The 17,744-nt window shown below is 36.7% G+C and overlaps 1 protein-coding gene across 1 annotated transcript; it reads right to left on the reverse strand.

Moving 5' to 3' along the window:
- Positions 1-65: 65 nt before the first annotated feature.
- Positions 66-17,734, reverse strand: scfd1 (sec1 family domain containing 1). The gene is made up of 25 exons (XM_077239743.1): positions 17,630-17,734; positions 16,634-16,704; positions 16,415-16,503; positions 16,243-16,333; positions 16,011-16,133; positions 15,754-15,841; positions 15,561-15,650; positions 14,191-14,246; positions 13,619-13,704; positions 13,229-13,328; positions 11,537-11,676; positions 10,635-10,725; positions 10,476-10,549; positions 9,190-9,271; positions 8,973-9,069; positions 6,992-7,062; positions 5,400-5,479; positions 5,213-5,275; positions 5,052-5,127; positions 3,679-3,732; positions 1,778-1,830; positions 1,416-1,449; positions 1,026-1,091; positions 874-942; positions 66-277 (listed from the first exon to the last, which is right to left on the reverse strand). The coding sequence occupies exons 1-25, from the start codon at positions 17,658-17,660 to the stop codon at positions 254-256; spliced, it is 1,899 nt and encodes a 632-aa protein (XP_077095858.1). The 5' UTR covers positions 17,661-17,734; the 3' UTR covers positions 66-253.
- Positions 17,735-17,744: the final 10 nt, after the last annotated feature.

A 17,744-nucleotide genomic window follows, 5' to 3' on the forward strand; every position in this document is an offset into this window, starting at 1 on the left:
ATGAGGATATCTACATCTCCATCTGATGACCCAAAGTGGATTAAAACAAAGAAAACAAAGCGCAATTTGTGCATGGGACGGTTAAACTTTATTGTCGGTTACCTTTAGTATTGAATTAAATAGTATAGGAAAACAGTATAAAGTACATGGAATATGAGTGATTCTGAAGTTAGAGAGTTTTTAATGAAGTACAATTGAAGAGATCTTGATTCCAGTTTCTAGAAGGGTGGATAACTAGACTTCTACGCTCCTCCTATTTCTGACCAAGCTGGGAGAGCTGTGGAGAAATGAATGGGTTTAGTCTTGAAAGCTCTGATACCACAAAATCGCAGTAACACTTAAACAAAACTAGGATTGCTACTGAATAATTTTTCAGCATACAGTCAGTGTCATATAAGTTCACGACTACAGGAAGAATTGGGAAAATTGAGACACAAAACCCTCTCCTTATTTTCACTCAGAGCAAAGCGGTAAAAGTATATTAACAAGAAATTGATGTGGAAATAAAACTGGGCAAAATGTTTAAAAAATATTTACAGAGGGAAAGGCACGTTATGACTTGGTGTCAACTTTGTTAAGACAAAGTACAACGTAGATTTGCTTCAAGCAGCAAAAAGCATTCCAAGACACTCAAAGCAGTGTTGTTCTCTCCAACTCTGGGATAATCGGTTGGATTTTAGAGCATAGGATCACGGAGCAGTTGATTTTTCACAGAATTCTGTCCTTGTATGTGAAAACGTGTTGATGAATTTGTACTTTCAACTGAAGTGTGACGCAAATCGGGTGACTGACATCTTGAATGTTGCATGTAAATGTCCTGTTTTTTACAACATGATTTCCTATCAGTTTATGCTGTAGGGGAAGTGATCATACCTGTTTAATGAACTGGGCAGCATTGAAAAGCTCACTACAGCCATAAAGAACCCGCTTCCCTTGCTTGGCCTGAAGAGAAGAAATCATTAAACTCATCTTCATAAGCAAGTTCTCGTAGCACATTTTAAATGTGAAAATGGGCACAGTCATACCTTTGTGTAGTCAACAAGATTCTGATACTCTATGTAATTGCCTCCACCAACGACAAAGACGATGGCCTGTGAAATGAAAATCTGTCATCAGTTGTTCAAGCTTAATCATGTGTGAATTTCAACGCAAACTGTACAAACGCTTTGAATTAAATAAAACCCTTTAATATTTCAATTGGCCCTCCTACAGACGTGAGCTCAGACACTCTGGGCTTCCAACTCACTTTGTCATCAGCATGGCCTAATCTCCACTAGGAACAGAAGGCTATCTGTGACTAACATTTACCCAGCCAGGTTACAGCACATGGGCGCCAAACTGTGAAGATACCGTATAAACATCCTCATGGTGCAAAATCACAACCATCAGATATCCCCATTGCTTTTTATACTCACCTCTTGAAAAGGGTTCTTGTTCCTTGGAATGGAGCTGAGGGAGTTAAACAGTAAGGATTAATTCATCATCACAGGCAGAGAGTGAAAAATAGCCAATCATTGTGGGGGAAAAAACTACAGATCTCCTTATATTCTAAATATTTTCAGTGGAAAGTTCCAGCTCTGGCAAGGATGTGCAGATCCGTTATTTACCTAACTTCAATACTGCCTTATGTATATGTAATAAAGACACAAGCGATTTAGAATTCCGCCATGGATCAAATACCTTTAACATAATATTTAAATACAGTGGGACCAAGTCAAACACAGAGATGTATCATTTGAAAATATAAGGAGCCTAGTCTTCGTATTCAGTGTCCTACCTCTCGCTTCCGCGAAGCATCTTGGGATCAAAGTATCGGTAGTCATCCGTCTCCTACAAAAATCACAACACATAACATTAGGGATTATAGAGCACGTAAGCAAATTAAGGATGAAATAAAACTCAGCGCACCCTTCCCACATCACCACCCTAAAAACCACCTCATCTATCTACATTAAATGCTTATCAAGATCTAATGCTTCCCAGCAACCATTCATCTGAGAACCAGAAGCCGCAAACGGTAAAATGTCCTCTAGTTTGATTTAAAAAGCAAGATTATCATCTGTCTGCTTTGAAGAGTCCTGACACAAATTGAAGAGAACTGTCTCTGAGGTAGAGGCCAATGGCCTCCTACTTCCTCATCCTCTGTATCGGATGGGCCAAGCCTGTCTCTTCCCCCACGGGACCTCAGTCATCCCGGCCTGGCAAGCCTGGCGCTCTGGTGCATACTTAATTCTGGGAAGAAATGCTTTGCCGTCAACTCACTGAAAGAAGAGCCCCACTCCACATCCAAATGGTAAAATGCTCTAGATTTTTCTGCTATCGGTTTACCCTCACTGGGTAGCAAAGCTCAGTATTAATAGTGAGAGCCGAACACACTATTGCAACCTGGTCGCACAGGCCCATCTGCAAGGACTATCTGACGAGCGGAGGAGGCAGGAGATTTTGAAGCGCACAGCTGCCCAACATCCCCAACAACAGCCGTATTGTGCAGGGCACTGAAATTCCAGTAGCTGAGAAAATGATAATACGGTTATGTTCAATTCAGGTTTATGGGCAGTGAAGGGGAAGCATTTCCAGTCGGTAACGGGATACGGCAATCTGTCCACCCCAGCTTTTAAGACCGAGAAGATCAGAGGGACCCTGAGGGTGTTTCAGACGGAAAAAAGGTCTTTATGTGTAGGTACGAGAAGGGGAATCTAAAAGGCCACTTTTACACAAGTGAATGATTGCAAAACCTTATATGTTAGCTAGCTGTCTCCATTACAGCGTTTTATATTTAAAACACATCGGGATAGTTCTTGGAATTGTGCTTAGGGAGAATTCAAGATGTCTAAATAGAGAAGAGTCCCATTATGAGGGCGCTGTCAAAGATTTGCCACATCATATCCTTTGTGGTAATTCCACATTTATAAAAAAAAAAAAAATTTCAGCATTAATCATTCCCCCCACACTGTGCCGGCAGCTAGTTGATTTCAAAGTATCAGGAGAAATTTTCAAAGCAGATTTTTCCTTTAAGGTGATCCAACAATAACTTGAAAAACCACCAGTGTGTTCAAATAACTGATGCTTTATATGCAGACAATGAGATCCTTAAACCTTAGCAGAACACAATCCAATTATTGCTGAAATATCTTCGGCTTCTATACAGACGCCCCCTAGTGCTGCACACCTGAGGGGTTTGCACCTCTGTTTCGCCTCACAAAGGTGAAAAGCCCAAATGGACTGCTTCCAAATCCCTTAGCCCTAGAAACTTAATACATCATGCTTCGGGTTTGCTCACTAGAAACCCTCTCCCTCTCTGCAGGTGTTCCCCTGGCTGAGACATTCGCATTAATCGTGCAGCTCAGATAGCCTGGATTGAAGTCTTGGCACACTCAAAGAGCCTCTTCAGTGCCCCGTTCAGAACAAATTCAGTGTCCCATAGTGCTGCAGAGTCATATGCATTCATTCACAGTAGGAGGTAAAGCAGTCAGCCTTGGTGATACACAATAACAAGTGTACACTGGACACAATGGTCTTTAAAGATTTTTGGATTTAGACTTAGCTAACAATCGGAAAGATATTAATTACTATAAGAGTTTCATACTAATATAGAAGCAAAACATGTTAAATATTTGTGCTTATGAGGGAGAAGTTAAAACGATGTAGGGAAAGGGAGAAATGGACAAGAGCGCTCACTGGGTTTGACTTCATTTCCATCAAATTGTCCAAGATGCGAGTAACCGGCAAGTTCTATAAGAGAAAAAAAACAAAAAACAATCAAAATAAACCCAAATAAATCCCAGACATTTAGCATGTTCCAGATGCTTTTATCCAAAGAAACGTACAAATGAAAAACAAGCAATTTATCATACAAGAGCCACAAAATCAGTAGTTCTGAAGGCTCAAGCCCCTGTCCTTTTTCAAAAGGAAAAGTGCCTCTCTCAACAATCATCATCAACAAAAATACTGAGCTCAATAAATCAAAATGCACTTGAAATATAATCAATATAGCAACGTTTACAAAACAGTTACAAATCTGTCAAAAGTTGGAAAATTCCTGTTTATTTTTACGTATCAGCTGTCAGAAAGTCAGAGATGTCGTTGCCATAATGTCTTGCTATGAGTTTGCGTCTTGCTTCAGACTTGACAGACAAAGTGGCATTCGGACACCACTTGCTGGCTAACCACTATTCATTTAATTAAATCTACATACTATTTATTCAAATTTCTATTTGTTGTAATTATTCTGCTCACAGTAAAAATAAAATACAAGGTGTATGTTAGTAGTAGTAGCACATTCATTACTGTGACAAGACATTCTAATTACAAAAGTGACCAAGAACCACAGACCACAAATGGCTCTCTCAGGGATATGTGATGTGGCACAACAAGCTAAAATTTCATTTTCAATTTCCAAATCTTATTCATCATAAATTGGTTAAAAGTTGTTTTCTTTTCTATTCACCTTTGTTAAAAACTGAAACCAGACAGTGGTTAATATAGTCCAAATGGACAGAAGAATGTGCATTTGTGGAGCGATTTGGATCTGCGGGTTGTCTCATTTTACAATTGAATCAGTCACTTAAAAATCAGATGTGAATTGACTCCAAAGTACTCTAAAAACTATGCAGCACCAGAAGTTGCATTAATGGTAAGTAGTTCAATTTACTCTTATTTATGTACTGCATATTGATTTACCATTTGATGAACCTATCATAGTTGGTTAAATTAAGTCCAAGTGCCATCTACAGCCCTATTATGTAAAATGTAGGCTGTTAGGTTATTAAAATGCGCAAAATGGTGACGTGACATGACCTGTATTTATGAAATGATTATATAAGATTTATAGTGAAAGATGGAGATGCCTTTCTAGGAGATGTCCCTTTTTTACATTTGAGCCCCTGTCTCTGAGGAACTCTCTACCCTGGTAATAACACACATACACACATGCTCAATAAGAGGCACAATTTGAGGTGTAAATAATAAAATTTAGCTCATGGTAGTCAAAGCAGATATGGATGGCTTGTTAATTCTTTTTTTCCTTAAGTGTAAGTGGTAATAGTACTCACATGTTGTTTCAGGACCAGATTTTTCACCCCCTCCATCACAAATTGGGAGCCAGTGTTCATCACCCTTGAGAACAGTCTGAAAAAAAGACAGACCACTCCATTAAAAACACATCAACAAAAGGATTCACATTTTGAGAATTAAATTTGGTGTAGCCTCATACCCCATTGGTTTCACTCCAGTGCTCCCATAATTGGCTGGCGTTGCTGCCATCTTGGTGAAAGCTCTTGAAAATAGGTCATATTAGTTTGCAACACTACTGTTCTCATCTTTCTGCTGAATTTAATGTAGTAACTAGGCAAATGTGACAGCGTGTTATGGTGTGTTTGTTGACAATGGCCAGAACTTACTTCCACTGCTTTATGTAGTTAAGTGAGGATAGGTCGCAGCTTGCATCAACCATGGCTTTCTTGTACTGTTCTAGATCAGCCTGAAAAGAACCAAATGTCTTTATTCAACACTCAACTCTCAAAGATGAAAACAAAAATCCACCATTCAAGAGGAGCTGTTTTTATAAAATGAAGGATGACATATAGCTCACAAGCCATAAGCATCCATCAGGGTGAGAAGAAAATCTCATTCATGCTAGAGACATAGTCATCTATACCACATGAGTGAAAGGGCCATTTTCATGTCACAAACCTAATTAAAGCCTCAGAAAACAAACACCAAAATGGCTGTTTTTGAAGTTTAAGCAAATACTCAGCCAACAATAACCCACGCTAGTTCACAAGGACACAGATGAAAGAAAGGATACCAAAAGACATGGAAAAATAGTTCAAACTCTAAGCACACCATTCTGTTTCTGGAAAGTCAAAGCTTTTACAGCCTGCATTGATAAACATAATAGAGAATGACAGTCAGCACAGGTCAGTGTGCTTTCTCCAGGGTTGAAATGTGGTCACTTGGACATAGTCCATCCCAGCTTGGTCCCACGGTTCCATCCTCTCGCATCGGAAGTGTACACAAGAACTGAAAACTTTCATTTGTATGGCTGTTAAAAAACATCCCACAGAAGAGATCTTGCCATTAGCTAAACAATCCTGCTTTATCAAGGTACAAGAGTAATAACACTTGGCCGTGGCATCAAAGGGTTTCAGTGTTCCTCAAATCTGCGCTGCATGTGTCCCAAAGAACAACAAGGCTTTTGAAGACAGACTCTAAAAGTAAAGTTTAAGAACCCGGGCCGAGTTTCATAGGAAATGGACAAAATGTTTTTGGCTCCATGTGTCCCCAAACAATGAAATCCATGCATTTGCCACTGATTATAATAAACTGTGCTGTTACCGAAAGTGCACATCAGGGTAGCCCACCACAGTCATCCTCGAACCTACGTTTTAGGATTATTTATTTAGTACTCTTAAAGGAGTATCCTGGGTTCAGTACAAGTTAAGCTCTTTCGACATCGTTTGTAACAACGTTGATTATCACAAAAATTTATTTCCACTTGTCCTGCATTTTCTTTAAAAAAAGGGGACAAAAAGAAGCAAAGATCTGGGTAACAGTGATGCACAAAGGAAATGAAAGGTGCCAACCTATGAATATTAAAGTACCTGTTGTTTCAAATAGTACAGCCACAAGATGCATAAAACAATATGCGTACATACACGATTTTATTGTAAACAAAGTGTTTTAAGTTATATCCAATTTTACACTTTTGTTGTTATGACAACATTACATTAAAATGACAAGTACAACTTCACTGCTTAATACACAACTTTTAACAGAAAATTTTATGTCAGTGTTTCCATAAAAAAGTAAGCCTCACAAATCGCTTTTGTTGAGTGGTAATCAATATTATGCGGCAAATGCGGTCTCTAAATTTTACTTGTACTGAACCCAGATTATTCCTTTAAGGTTGCTATGATCTGTGAAGTTTCTTACGGGATATAGTTTATTGTGATAACTACTTGATCATGACCGTGGTGATGTGGGGCCTTACCTCAGATGGGGGCTGCTGAGAAGTGATGTAGTAGATCAGAAACAGCCTCATCTTATCCTCTGCTGTTCCAGCTACCAATAAGAACAACATTTATACAGTCATCATGTAAATGCATACAGTTACTTTAAATTCAAGAACTGGTAGAGTTTGTTGAAAATAAAATCATTGCACTCATCGGAACAATAAAGCATTGTGTATCACTTGAAAAAAAAACTGATCACTATCATTATAGTTAGTGGCCATTCCTGTGTACTCATAAGAAAACCCATGAACCAACAAAGGACCCTGTGGAGACTAAGAAACAGTGTCCTCTTGAAACCTCACAATGCTGGCAGGAGAGAAAACAAATCCCGTCCTGTGGTAGCATCACAGAGAGCCTTTAAAGTGGGCCGCATCCCCCTAGGGATGTAATGCATTTCAGTTCGCTAAGCTGGAAAAATGACTGGATGGGGATAAGGGGTGGGATAGGCTCTCATTAGGGGAAGGGGGTATGAGTTACTCATTCAATTAGTTTTGTTTGATCTCTCAGGATGGGGCTGTTCTTGGTAAAACAAAATTTTATGACAGTAAGGCAGTATGCCATGCTTTGAGGGATTTAGAGTTGTTTGGATTACGGTCAAACTCAAAGAGCATCTGACAAGTCAAGGCTTATTAAAGCAATAAGCCACTTGAGGCCAAGCGTTACAGAGATTTTACCACAATTATGGGGTTTAGTCAGGCAGAATGTGTAGTTTGTCATGATTGCCAAGCCACATATTAATCAAAGATCTTATTATTGTCATCATCAATATTATTACTATTACCTAGCACTATTATTATTGGTTTGTAGCAACTTAATGTGCAGTCACCAATATGCATATTTTACAATGGCTTTGGGCAGGGCTCGCCAGGTTATTTATTTACATGACAGTTCACATGGGATTGTTTTTACCTGTGTGCATTTCTATAGGGAATTGTAAAACTAAAAGACACTTTAATGTAGGGCTGCATGATATGGGGATAAATCTGATAAAAATGATGGTCACACTTTATATTGAGTGTCTTTAACTACAATGTACTTACATAAAAAAACATAAGTACAATGTACTTATTGTGTCCATTCTGTTTTGCAAAACACGTGTGCTCCTATTGAGGTGGGATACGGGTAAAATGGGACAGGTTTGGTGGTATGGGTAGGTATAAGGGTAAGGGAAGAGTCAACAGTGCAATTATAGATATCATTACAGAAATTAATTACAGACGTAATTATATGCAGGTATTTTTAAACATAAATACAATGTAAAAACATGCATGTACACAATAAGTTTAGTGTAACAAATGATTACTTTAAATTTTACTACACCGCCTCGGCACACTAATATAAAGTGAGACCAAAATTACTATTATCAATAAATAAATAAAAAGAATATTATATTTAAGATGGGAACTTTTAAAGCTTCTCTTGTTGACAACAGCGGCTTTAGAACCACTCATTACAAGTTTGGGAAAATGCATGTTGTCTTCTCAAATGCATGTTAATAAGTGACCCAAACTCAAAGTTCATGTGGAGCAGCATTTACTGCCAACCAAGTCGCTCTGAGAAACTAAAAACACAAGATCATGAGCTGCTCAATTGTGAAAGAACACAGTGCTGCACTTCACTCTGAAAAAACCAACGCATATACTTATTTAATTACATCACAGCCTTTGCGATTGGATAAGTCATATTGCTATTTCAGTTTTTATTTTGTTTAATTGTGCAGCCCTAATGTAATCTTTACCACCATGAGAATACGCGGAGCAGAAAAGGTCTGAAATATTACTGATATGGCCAATTCGGACAAGATTAAAATCACAGACAAGCTTTGGTAAATGTTTCATCACCTCACCTCCCTGTATGAAACTAATCCTGTCCAAATAGGGCTTAAGGTTCATTATCACAGATCTGAGATGGAACTGATGAGACTATTAGCCTTGAATGTTTAACACAAGGAAGACTCACCATCAGGATCACTGATAATGTCCAGCAGGGATTTATCGAGCGTGGATTTGCTCATAAGCTTCTCTTCGTACTCGAAGTAGACATCAAGCTTACGGCTCTAAAGACAGACAGGCAAATTTAGAAGAGAAATATGCAACTCTACCTCACAGAGATAATATAATATGCTGAGAAAACGTAACCTAAGAGATGAAAAACATTTATCTCATTGAGCACTGACCTTGATGTGGTCCAAAACCGCTGTGGCAACATTGGTGTGGAGGTCAATCAGTCTCTTCTTTTCCAGGAGCTCAGGAAGAGAACTGTTTAGAGAGAGAAGAGCACGCTGTTATCCTACACTATACGCGTAGGGTCAGGCAGGGGTTCAACGGTAGGCCCTTTGTGAGTGCAATGACTAATACATATGTATAACAGCTCTTATGCAATATGAGGCAAGTACTGGATGCAATTAGATTATATAATGATATATTTCATTTGCATAATTGAATAAAAACTTAAATATATTCAAATATGTTAACTAAAATGTTATCCATCCGTTTTCAAACCCACATCATTTGAATATCACAACATCGATGCATGTCATAAAATATAGTTCACAATACAAAGTAGTATTTACGAGAAGCAAAGCTCAAGCGAGTACACGTGTTTCCTGGAAAACACACTACCAGAGGTTTTGAATGCATCCTTGCTTTCCGAGAAGAGGGAGAAAATGGCGTCCTGAACGGCTTCAACATGCTGTCTGTTAGAGACGATAACGTGCATAATACATAAAGCACACGAGTATAAATGTATTCTTCACTTGCTAAAATTTTATCAGACTGATCAGGGAACTGAGTGAAAAATGTCACAACTTTTTGACTTTTATATGCTGATGTAATATATATTATAAACTTGACGGGTGATTTTTTATTAAATGTAGTTTGATCACTATCTTTTCAGTTGTTTAAAGATTAAGGTAATTATAAAAGTTGAATAAAATGTTGTTTAATTTTTCAATAAAAGAAGACACATTTATATGTTTAAATATATATATGTTACATGTAATGACCCCTTAGCAGATTTTAAATCATAAGCAAAACATTTTATAATTTATATAAATATTATTTATATAGTGTTTTTGTAATTTATATTTATATTAATATTATTTATATAAATATTTTCAATTATATTTCTGGCATTTAAAAAAATCCATCCAAATTAATATGCACATGCTAATAATTAACATATTCAATACAGCATACTGGTACTTTACGCAAAAATACATTTACATTTACATTTAGCTGACGCTTTTATCTAAAGCGACTTACAATTGCTATATTTCAGAGGTCGCACGCCTCTGGAGCAACTAGGGGTTAAGTGTCTTGCTCAGAGACACACTGGTGTCTCACAGTGGATTTGAACCCAGGTCTCTCACACAAAAGGCATGTGTCTTATCCACTGCGCCATCACCACACGATTATACACCACCCGAAAATACACGATTACTTCATCGTACAAGGAACTTACCTGACGGCTGAGGTAAGTTTGGCAGTGTTATCTGACAACATACTAATGGCTCCATCATCCTCCCCTTCTAAGCCCTTTGAAGAAAACCACATTTATCCGTGTTAACCAGCATGCAACAATTCCTTCATATATAATTTAGCATCAGCCTTATCAACCTACCATGATGCTCTTGAGGCGTTTAACCTCATCCTCTTGGGCTCGATATGTATCCAGTTCCTCCTGCACAGCTTCTGCAACCTCAGGGAACGGACTGAAATGGTGCACAGAAATCAATTAAATGCTTTTCTGCAGAGGAGGCTAAAAATAAGTGTCATTAAGCTGTTGTAAATAAATCTGTATAAACTGCTGGATACAGTCCTTAAAGCAGGAATGACACTAAAACAGTTTCCAAAACAATTTTGCACAAATTAAAAACATTAGCAAACATTCTTAAATATTAATGAATACTGTGTAATCTGACAAACCAGTTGAGTGAATTAAGACAACTAGGAATGCTTTCCTATCAAGCATGTACACGTTTTCCAGTACAGTTGGTTTATTAAATGTCCTTAAAGGGAAAGTTCACCCAAGAAAATTCTGTCATAATTTACCCTCATGTCATTACAAACCTGTATGACTTTCTTTCTCTGTGGAACACACACACACACACACACAAAAAAAAGATATTTTGAAGAATGTTGGTAAGCAAACTGTTTTGTTGCCCACTGACTTCCATAGTATGGACGAAAAAAAAAGAAAGAATACAAGTCATACAAGTTTGGAATGACATGAGGCCGAGTAAATTATGACAAATTTCTTTTTTGGGTGAACTATCACTTATCTAAAAACTAGGACAGAATAAAGGTCTATGGAAACTTATTAGCAAAATTTAGAAAAGTAACAGTCAAATGCACTTCCATCAGACACATTATTACACAGTCATCAGTTTAATAGATTTCAAATCAGAATGGAATTATATTTATAACAGATACTAAATGTTTGAAGAAAGAAAAAACATTTGTTAAACAAACAATAATTATCTTAATTTGGATATATGATTTTTATCAACAGTAGATATTTACCTTCCTTTGTGTTTTTGCCAAAATCTGTCAGCAGCAGTGAGGTCATAGCTCTTCTTGTTTTTCTTTTTGGGTCGAGCTCCTGCTGGGCTGGCCTCTGACCCTTGAGACTCCTCAACACTGACCCGGTTCAGGTGGAAGTCCTGATATAGGGCATAATGTTGGTTAGGCAAGGCAACAGAACTGAATCAAAACACAATACAGGACATAAAATAACATATACTCCAATAACATTTGACTCTGAATAAAAAATATACAGTGCTACACAATAGTTTACACACCCATTGCAGAATTTGTTAAAAACTGAATAATTTTAACAAAAAAAGAGGAATCATACAAAATGCAAGTTATTTTTTATCAAGTACTATCCTGAATAAGATATTTTACCTAAAATATGTTTACATCTAGTTGACAAGAAAAAAAAAATTGCTGAATTTATAAAAATGACCCCGTTCAAAAGTTTACGTACCCTTGATTCTTAATACTGTGTGTTTTTTTGTTTTGTGATGGTTGGTCATGAGTCCCTTGTTTGTTCTTCAGAAAAATTCTTCAGTTTTCCAGCATCTTTTGCATATTTGAACACTATCTAGAGGGGACTGTATGATTTTGAGATCCATCTATTCACACTGAGGACAATTGAGGGACAACTATTAAAAAAAGGTTCAAACATTCACTAATGTTCCAGAAGGAAGCACAATGCATTAAGAGCCAGGGGGTGAAAACTTTTTGAATTTGATGATCAAGGTAAATTGTCCTAATTTTGTATTTATTCCAAAAAAGTTTTGTGCGAAACATGTTAGTATTTTCTGTTGCTTCCGAAGTGCAGTACTAAATGAAAAGGAATTGGACATCTTCAACCTGTTCAAAAGTTTTGACCCCCCGGCTCTTAATGCATCGCGTTTCCTTCTGGAACATCAGTGAATGATTGAAGCTTTTTTTAATAGTTGTGTTAGTCCCTCAATTGTCCTCAGTGTGAAAAAATCAAACAGTCATTGCTGGAAAGGGTTCAAATATGCAAAAGATGCTGGAAAACTGAAGAATTTTCGGGACCTGGATGATTTTTTTCTGAAGAACATTTGGCAGTTTAACTGCTCAGGACAAACAAGGGACACATGAACAACCATCACAAAACAAAAAACAGTCATGGATCAGACATGGAATGACACACCATATTAAGAATCAAGGGTGTGTAAACTTTTGAATGGGGTCATTTTTATAAATTCAGCATTTTTTTTGTCTTGTAGTTGTGGACTATATGTAAACATCTATTAAGTAAAATATCATATTCAGGACAGTACTAAATAAAAAATAACATGCATTTTGTTAAAATTGTTTAGATTCGGCAAGGGGTGTGTAAACTTTTGAGCAGCACTGTACATATAATAAAATTCCCTTTAGCATGGCAGAGCACTGCTGCCATACAGGGGGGTGAGAAAAACACTTTTGAGATGGTGGAACAAAATACCTAAATGATTAATGATCACTGGCACAAAAAGCAACCCAGCACGTACATTCCACCTTTGCATGAAACCCCTTTATCATAAATATGATAACTGCATTAACTTCATCTTTCCATATGCCACAACTTGGAACTATTTGAAGTTTCCATTTAGGGAAAAAAAATACATTAACACTAGTAGAAAAAAAAGGAGTATTAATTGTGGGTCATGTAAGGATATTTTAGGTTCTGCTCACCAGCACATCATGAATGAGAGCCTGATACGTCCATGTGTGGTGGAGAGGAGTTGCTAGATCCAAGTTACGATCAGCAAGAACAAACAGCGGCCTCTGGAAGCTGTGGGAGAGTTGGAGGGAAAGATGGGAGGTTTTTTATGACCCAAAACATCCATAGACATAGATTCTACATCTTTCTTAAGACGTCCTAGTATAGTAGAGTCTGTTAGTTTATCTATCCATCCATCCGTCTGTCTGTCTATCCATCCATCCATCCGTCCATCCATCAAGATTTGTGTCTTGGATTATCTTTTATAACAATAATAAATAGACTAAATAATTTACAGAGATTTATGGCTAAAACTAATATACATATTCTCTTCAGATCAGTTGCATTGGGGGTGTCTCCACCTGAACTGGCCAGTGCCCATGGTGTCTCCAGTGAACAGGCTGTTACGAGCATCTCGCAGATTCTCTCTCAGTTTCTTGTCAAGTTTCTGTGATGAAAAAGTGTTAAATCAACATTACTAATATTTCCAGTAGAAACGAGTTGTACAACATGTATAAAATAAATTAATCCAATAACCTGAGCGACAGGTGTTAATTTTGTCTCATATTACAGTGAGACATTCTTTCGCTGAAACTAATCATCTAAAAGTTCAGCACTCTAGTGAAAGCGAGCCAAGGTTGGACTGAGTCCCACATACGGAACAAAGAAGAATTCTGGACCATCAGTGAAACTGAATTAAGTGACTGTATCAGTTTGCACACTGTGCACATAAACTAGAGTATAAAATGTACAAATGCACTGCAACAAAGAGATTATGTAGGGGTTGAGGTGGTCATTTGACCACAGCCATTCTATAATACTCTATTTCTGAATTCGTAAACCCCTCTTTACTGAGCAGGAGTAAACAACGGTGTCTCGGTCTGTTTAAAAAGAAATTGAGGAACATTAAAAAACAGAGCAGTGGGTCTCTTACCACGGCTACCATTTCGGCAGCATTCCCTCTTGGACATCGGATTATTGGGACAGCACCTATGATAACAGGAAAGCTCACTGTTCTGCCAATAGGAGGCTGCATTAAATATCTGCTCACAGGCTCCCAAGACACACATAATCACATTTCAAAAACAACAATACAGGCTTGATCAATGTACTTAATTTGAATTGTGAAGTTTCTGCCGTATACAATTCTAATAGACATGTGGTATGTAAATAGACCTAAATGAAATATTCAATGCATATCTAAATGTTTTTGTCCTTTGAGCAATATACAGAACAACATTAGGAATGTTTTGCCACCCAGTGGTTCTTTATGACAGTTGAGAGTTAAACTAATGGCTGTAATGTGAGAATTAGTATTAAAACGTCTCTTTAATTATGATTAAATATCAGGTCTTAGTAAAGTACTTCATGTACCATGAAAGAACTCTGCCTTATTACAGTTCAGATGGATTATAAAGAACTGAATATCCCAATATGAGGAAAGGATTGTGTCTTAGCACATAAGATTTAGGGAGCAAGAAAAAATGTAGTATTTTCCATTTCTGTGCTAAAGCATCTTTAAAGGGTGAAGGGCATCATTTTTTTCGGATGTTAAAATATTTTGTCCTAGGCCAGCTTAATATGCAGACATCTAGAAGTAATTTATTGTCTGTTTCACCTCAAGAGCGTAAACAAACAAATTAAATAGGGGTGGGAATTTCATGTTTGGCCAAACAAAGGCAGACAGAGGGAGTGATTGTGAATCATTAACCGGTGCTAATAGTGGCACAGAAATCTTTAAAAATAAATGCTTCTAACTCATAAGTCATTATTTACAATACACTACTGTTAAAAAGTTTAGGGTCAGTGAGATTTCTTTTTTTTTATTAAATAATAATACTTTTATTCAGCAAAGAAGCATTACGTTGATCAAAAGTGATAGTTAAGACATAAATAATGTTACAAAAAAAATCTGTTTCAAATGAATGCTGTCCTTTAAATTTCCTATTCGTCAAATAACTGCTTTCAACATTGATATTAATAGAAATGTTTTTGGAGCAGCAAATCAGCATATAAGAATGATCTATGAAGGATCATGTGAAACTTAAGATTGGCTGCTAAAAAACATCAGCCTTTGTCATCACAGTATTAAGTTACACTTTAAAATATATTAAAATAAAAAAGTTATTTTAAATTGTAATAATATTGAACAATTTTGCTGTTATGTTTTGATCAAATAAATGCAGCATTTGTGAGCAGAAGAGACTTCTTTCTAAAACATTTTAAAAAAAATATATTACTGACCCCAAACATGGCATGGCAGTATATGTGCATAAAAGGATAAAAATATTTGTCATTATTTACCAAGAGTGACAAAGAAGCAGAAGAGACTATCCACTATTGTGTCCATTATGCCCTCCATGTCTGTGTCCATGATATCTGGCTTATTAATTGCTGAGGGGACAGAACAGTAGCATTATTATTAACTTTGTTTATTGATTTAATTGGTAATACAAACACAAAAAAACTAATATTTGAAAACAGTCTAGCAGCTCACCATGATAGGAGATGTGTTCTTTGTTTTGATTGCAGAGAATGAACATATCATCTTCAAGTGTGATGAAGTTCAAATATTGATCAAATACCTGAGGAGGGACAGAACAGTCTAATATTTGAACTGCATAATAAAAATAAGCAGTGTTATTTGCCTTTCTTCAGGAATTCATAGAGCTCTAGCAGGAGTTAAAAGCTCTAGCAAAATTCTGAATCTAATTTACAACTAACATTCACAATGAATAAATGTGTTTGACTTACTTTGGTCACCTGGTTTACAGCATTAGCTGTTAGAGCAGCACTTGCTATGTCCTCCAACTTGCTTCTGGAGATTGCGGAGATGAAGTTCAAATAGTAGGACTCATATAATTGGTTTCGTAAGTCCTGTGATGATGAAAATAAACATTAGTTTTGCAATTGTGTGATCTTCACAAATTGTCCTGGAATGGGACTGATAAAAACACTAATTCAGTTGTTTAGTTAACATATTTACTTGACATATCCTGTCAACGTTCTCCTCTGTGGGCATTACAAAGTAAACGGCAGGAACATCTGGAATGGGGTCGCGATCTGAGTGCAACAAACTACAGGAAACAAAACAAAATGTAAACAATCAATTTAATTAAATCACTGATTTAAAAATAAAAAGTCTTAGAGGTCCTCACAGGTGCAGAGTGATGCCCATGTCTCGTAACTCTTTCACAGACAGCAGAGGAGAAATGATGTCTTGGCCAAAGCGATCGTAAATAAGTACCTAACAAGAATTGCACAGGGTGAGTGTGCAATGCATGCAAATTATAACTATAAAAGCATCTCTGAGTCATGTTTAAAAAGCACTGCATAGTGGATGAGGAAAACCCAAGGTGTTTGTTGTGTAGACTTACCTTCCATACCGGCTCAGCTGCTGTGTTTTTCAGGGGTGGCGCATTGAAGTTAAGCATTCGCTTCAGAGCAGCTGAAAATAAAAACATGAAAAATTGATATTTGAAATAACTTCTATCACTATTTAAAATATCACAAACAGACAAATGTACTTGTTTGTGATTTAAAGGACTCGGTTCATAAACAAATTATTTTTATAAAAGATAAATTGCTGATACTTACATACTTTGGCAGTATTATACCAGAAACAAATCATTCTCAGAATTAGCCTATGCATTTTAAACTACAAATTATCTACTGAATATAAACTTTGACGAATAAAATTTTACAGAGTCATATTCTATTATCATACTTTTTACGATATGCATACGAATCTAAATTCTACCAACACACAATACAATTTTTGTAGCGAACACTTGTGCAATGTTCACACGCTGTCCATTTTAAACAAATTATCTACTGCATGTTCATTAATAAGACGAATAACATTTTACATAGTAGCAGCTGCACAGCGAACGTCAATATCAATAAATGACAACCATAAAAATAATAACCTCATCATAAAAACGGTACCCATGTAATTAAGTTTAACCATGATTATACACTCTACCAAAAAATATTAAGCTTAATAGTTTTCGATGAGTGAGTTTAGCTAGCTTGTCAAATCAAATTATGGGTTCATTCTGAAAGGTAAAAGTGATCTGTAGATTTCATAAACAAGCTGGTTGACTGTACGTAGTCATAAAAGCACAAATGCTTCTTTTAACTATTCATGCAGGTTAATAGTCCTTTCATCTGATGTTAACCAGCTGCTAGATGAACAACACGGTTAGCATCCACAGCTACACTGACAGGACTGTACAATTTCAGCTGTTATGTATTCGGTACTATTGTATAAATTTTTAAATACATATTATTTTAAAAAAAAAAAACGCGTACAAATCATTAATATCAACAGCACTGAGTGTTTCAATATATATTCAAATTTATGTACAGACCTGTCTGTTTTTCCCGGATGGAGGCCGCCATCTTTACTGTTTATGCAGTGACGACTGCGAGGGTGACGTGGCGACCGGCGAACCGCTGTCAGTATGCAAACACGCGCACGCTCAC

Source organism: Siphateles boraxobius, unplaced genomic scaffold (genome assembly GCF_051911475.1).
Source record: "Siphateles boraxobius isolate OS27281-9 unplaced genomic scaffold, OSU_SipBor_1 22, whole genome shotgun sequence".
Lineage (NCBI taxonomy): Eukaryota > Metazoa > Chordata > Actinopteri > Cypriniformes > Leuciscidae > Siphateles > Siphateles boraxobius.

Coding starts and splice junctions, on each gene's coding strand:
- scfd1 (XM_077239743.1), bottom strand. CDS start 17,660: ATGGCGGCCTCCATCCGGGAAAAACAGACAG. Junction 10,550..10,634: donor AACGCCTCAAGAGCATCATG/GTAGGTTGATAA, acceptor TTTTCTTCAAAG/GGCTTAGAAGGGGAGGATGA. Junction 1,092..1,415: donor ACAAGAACCCTTTTCAAGAG/GTGAGTATAAAA, acceptor TTCATTTCACAG/GCCATCGTCTTTGTCGTTGG.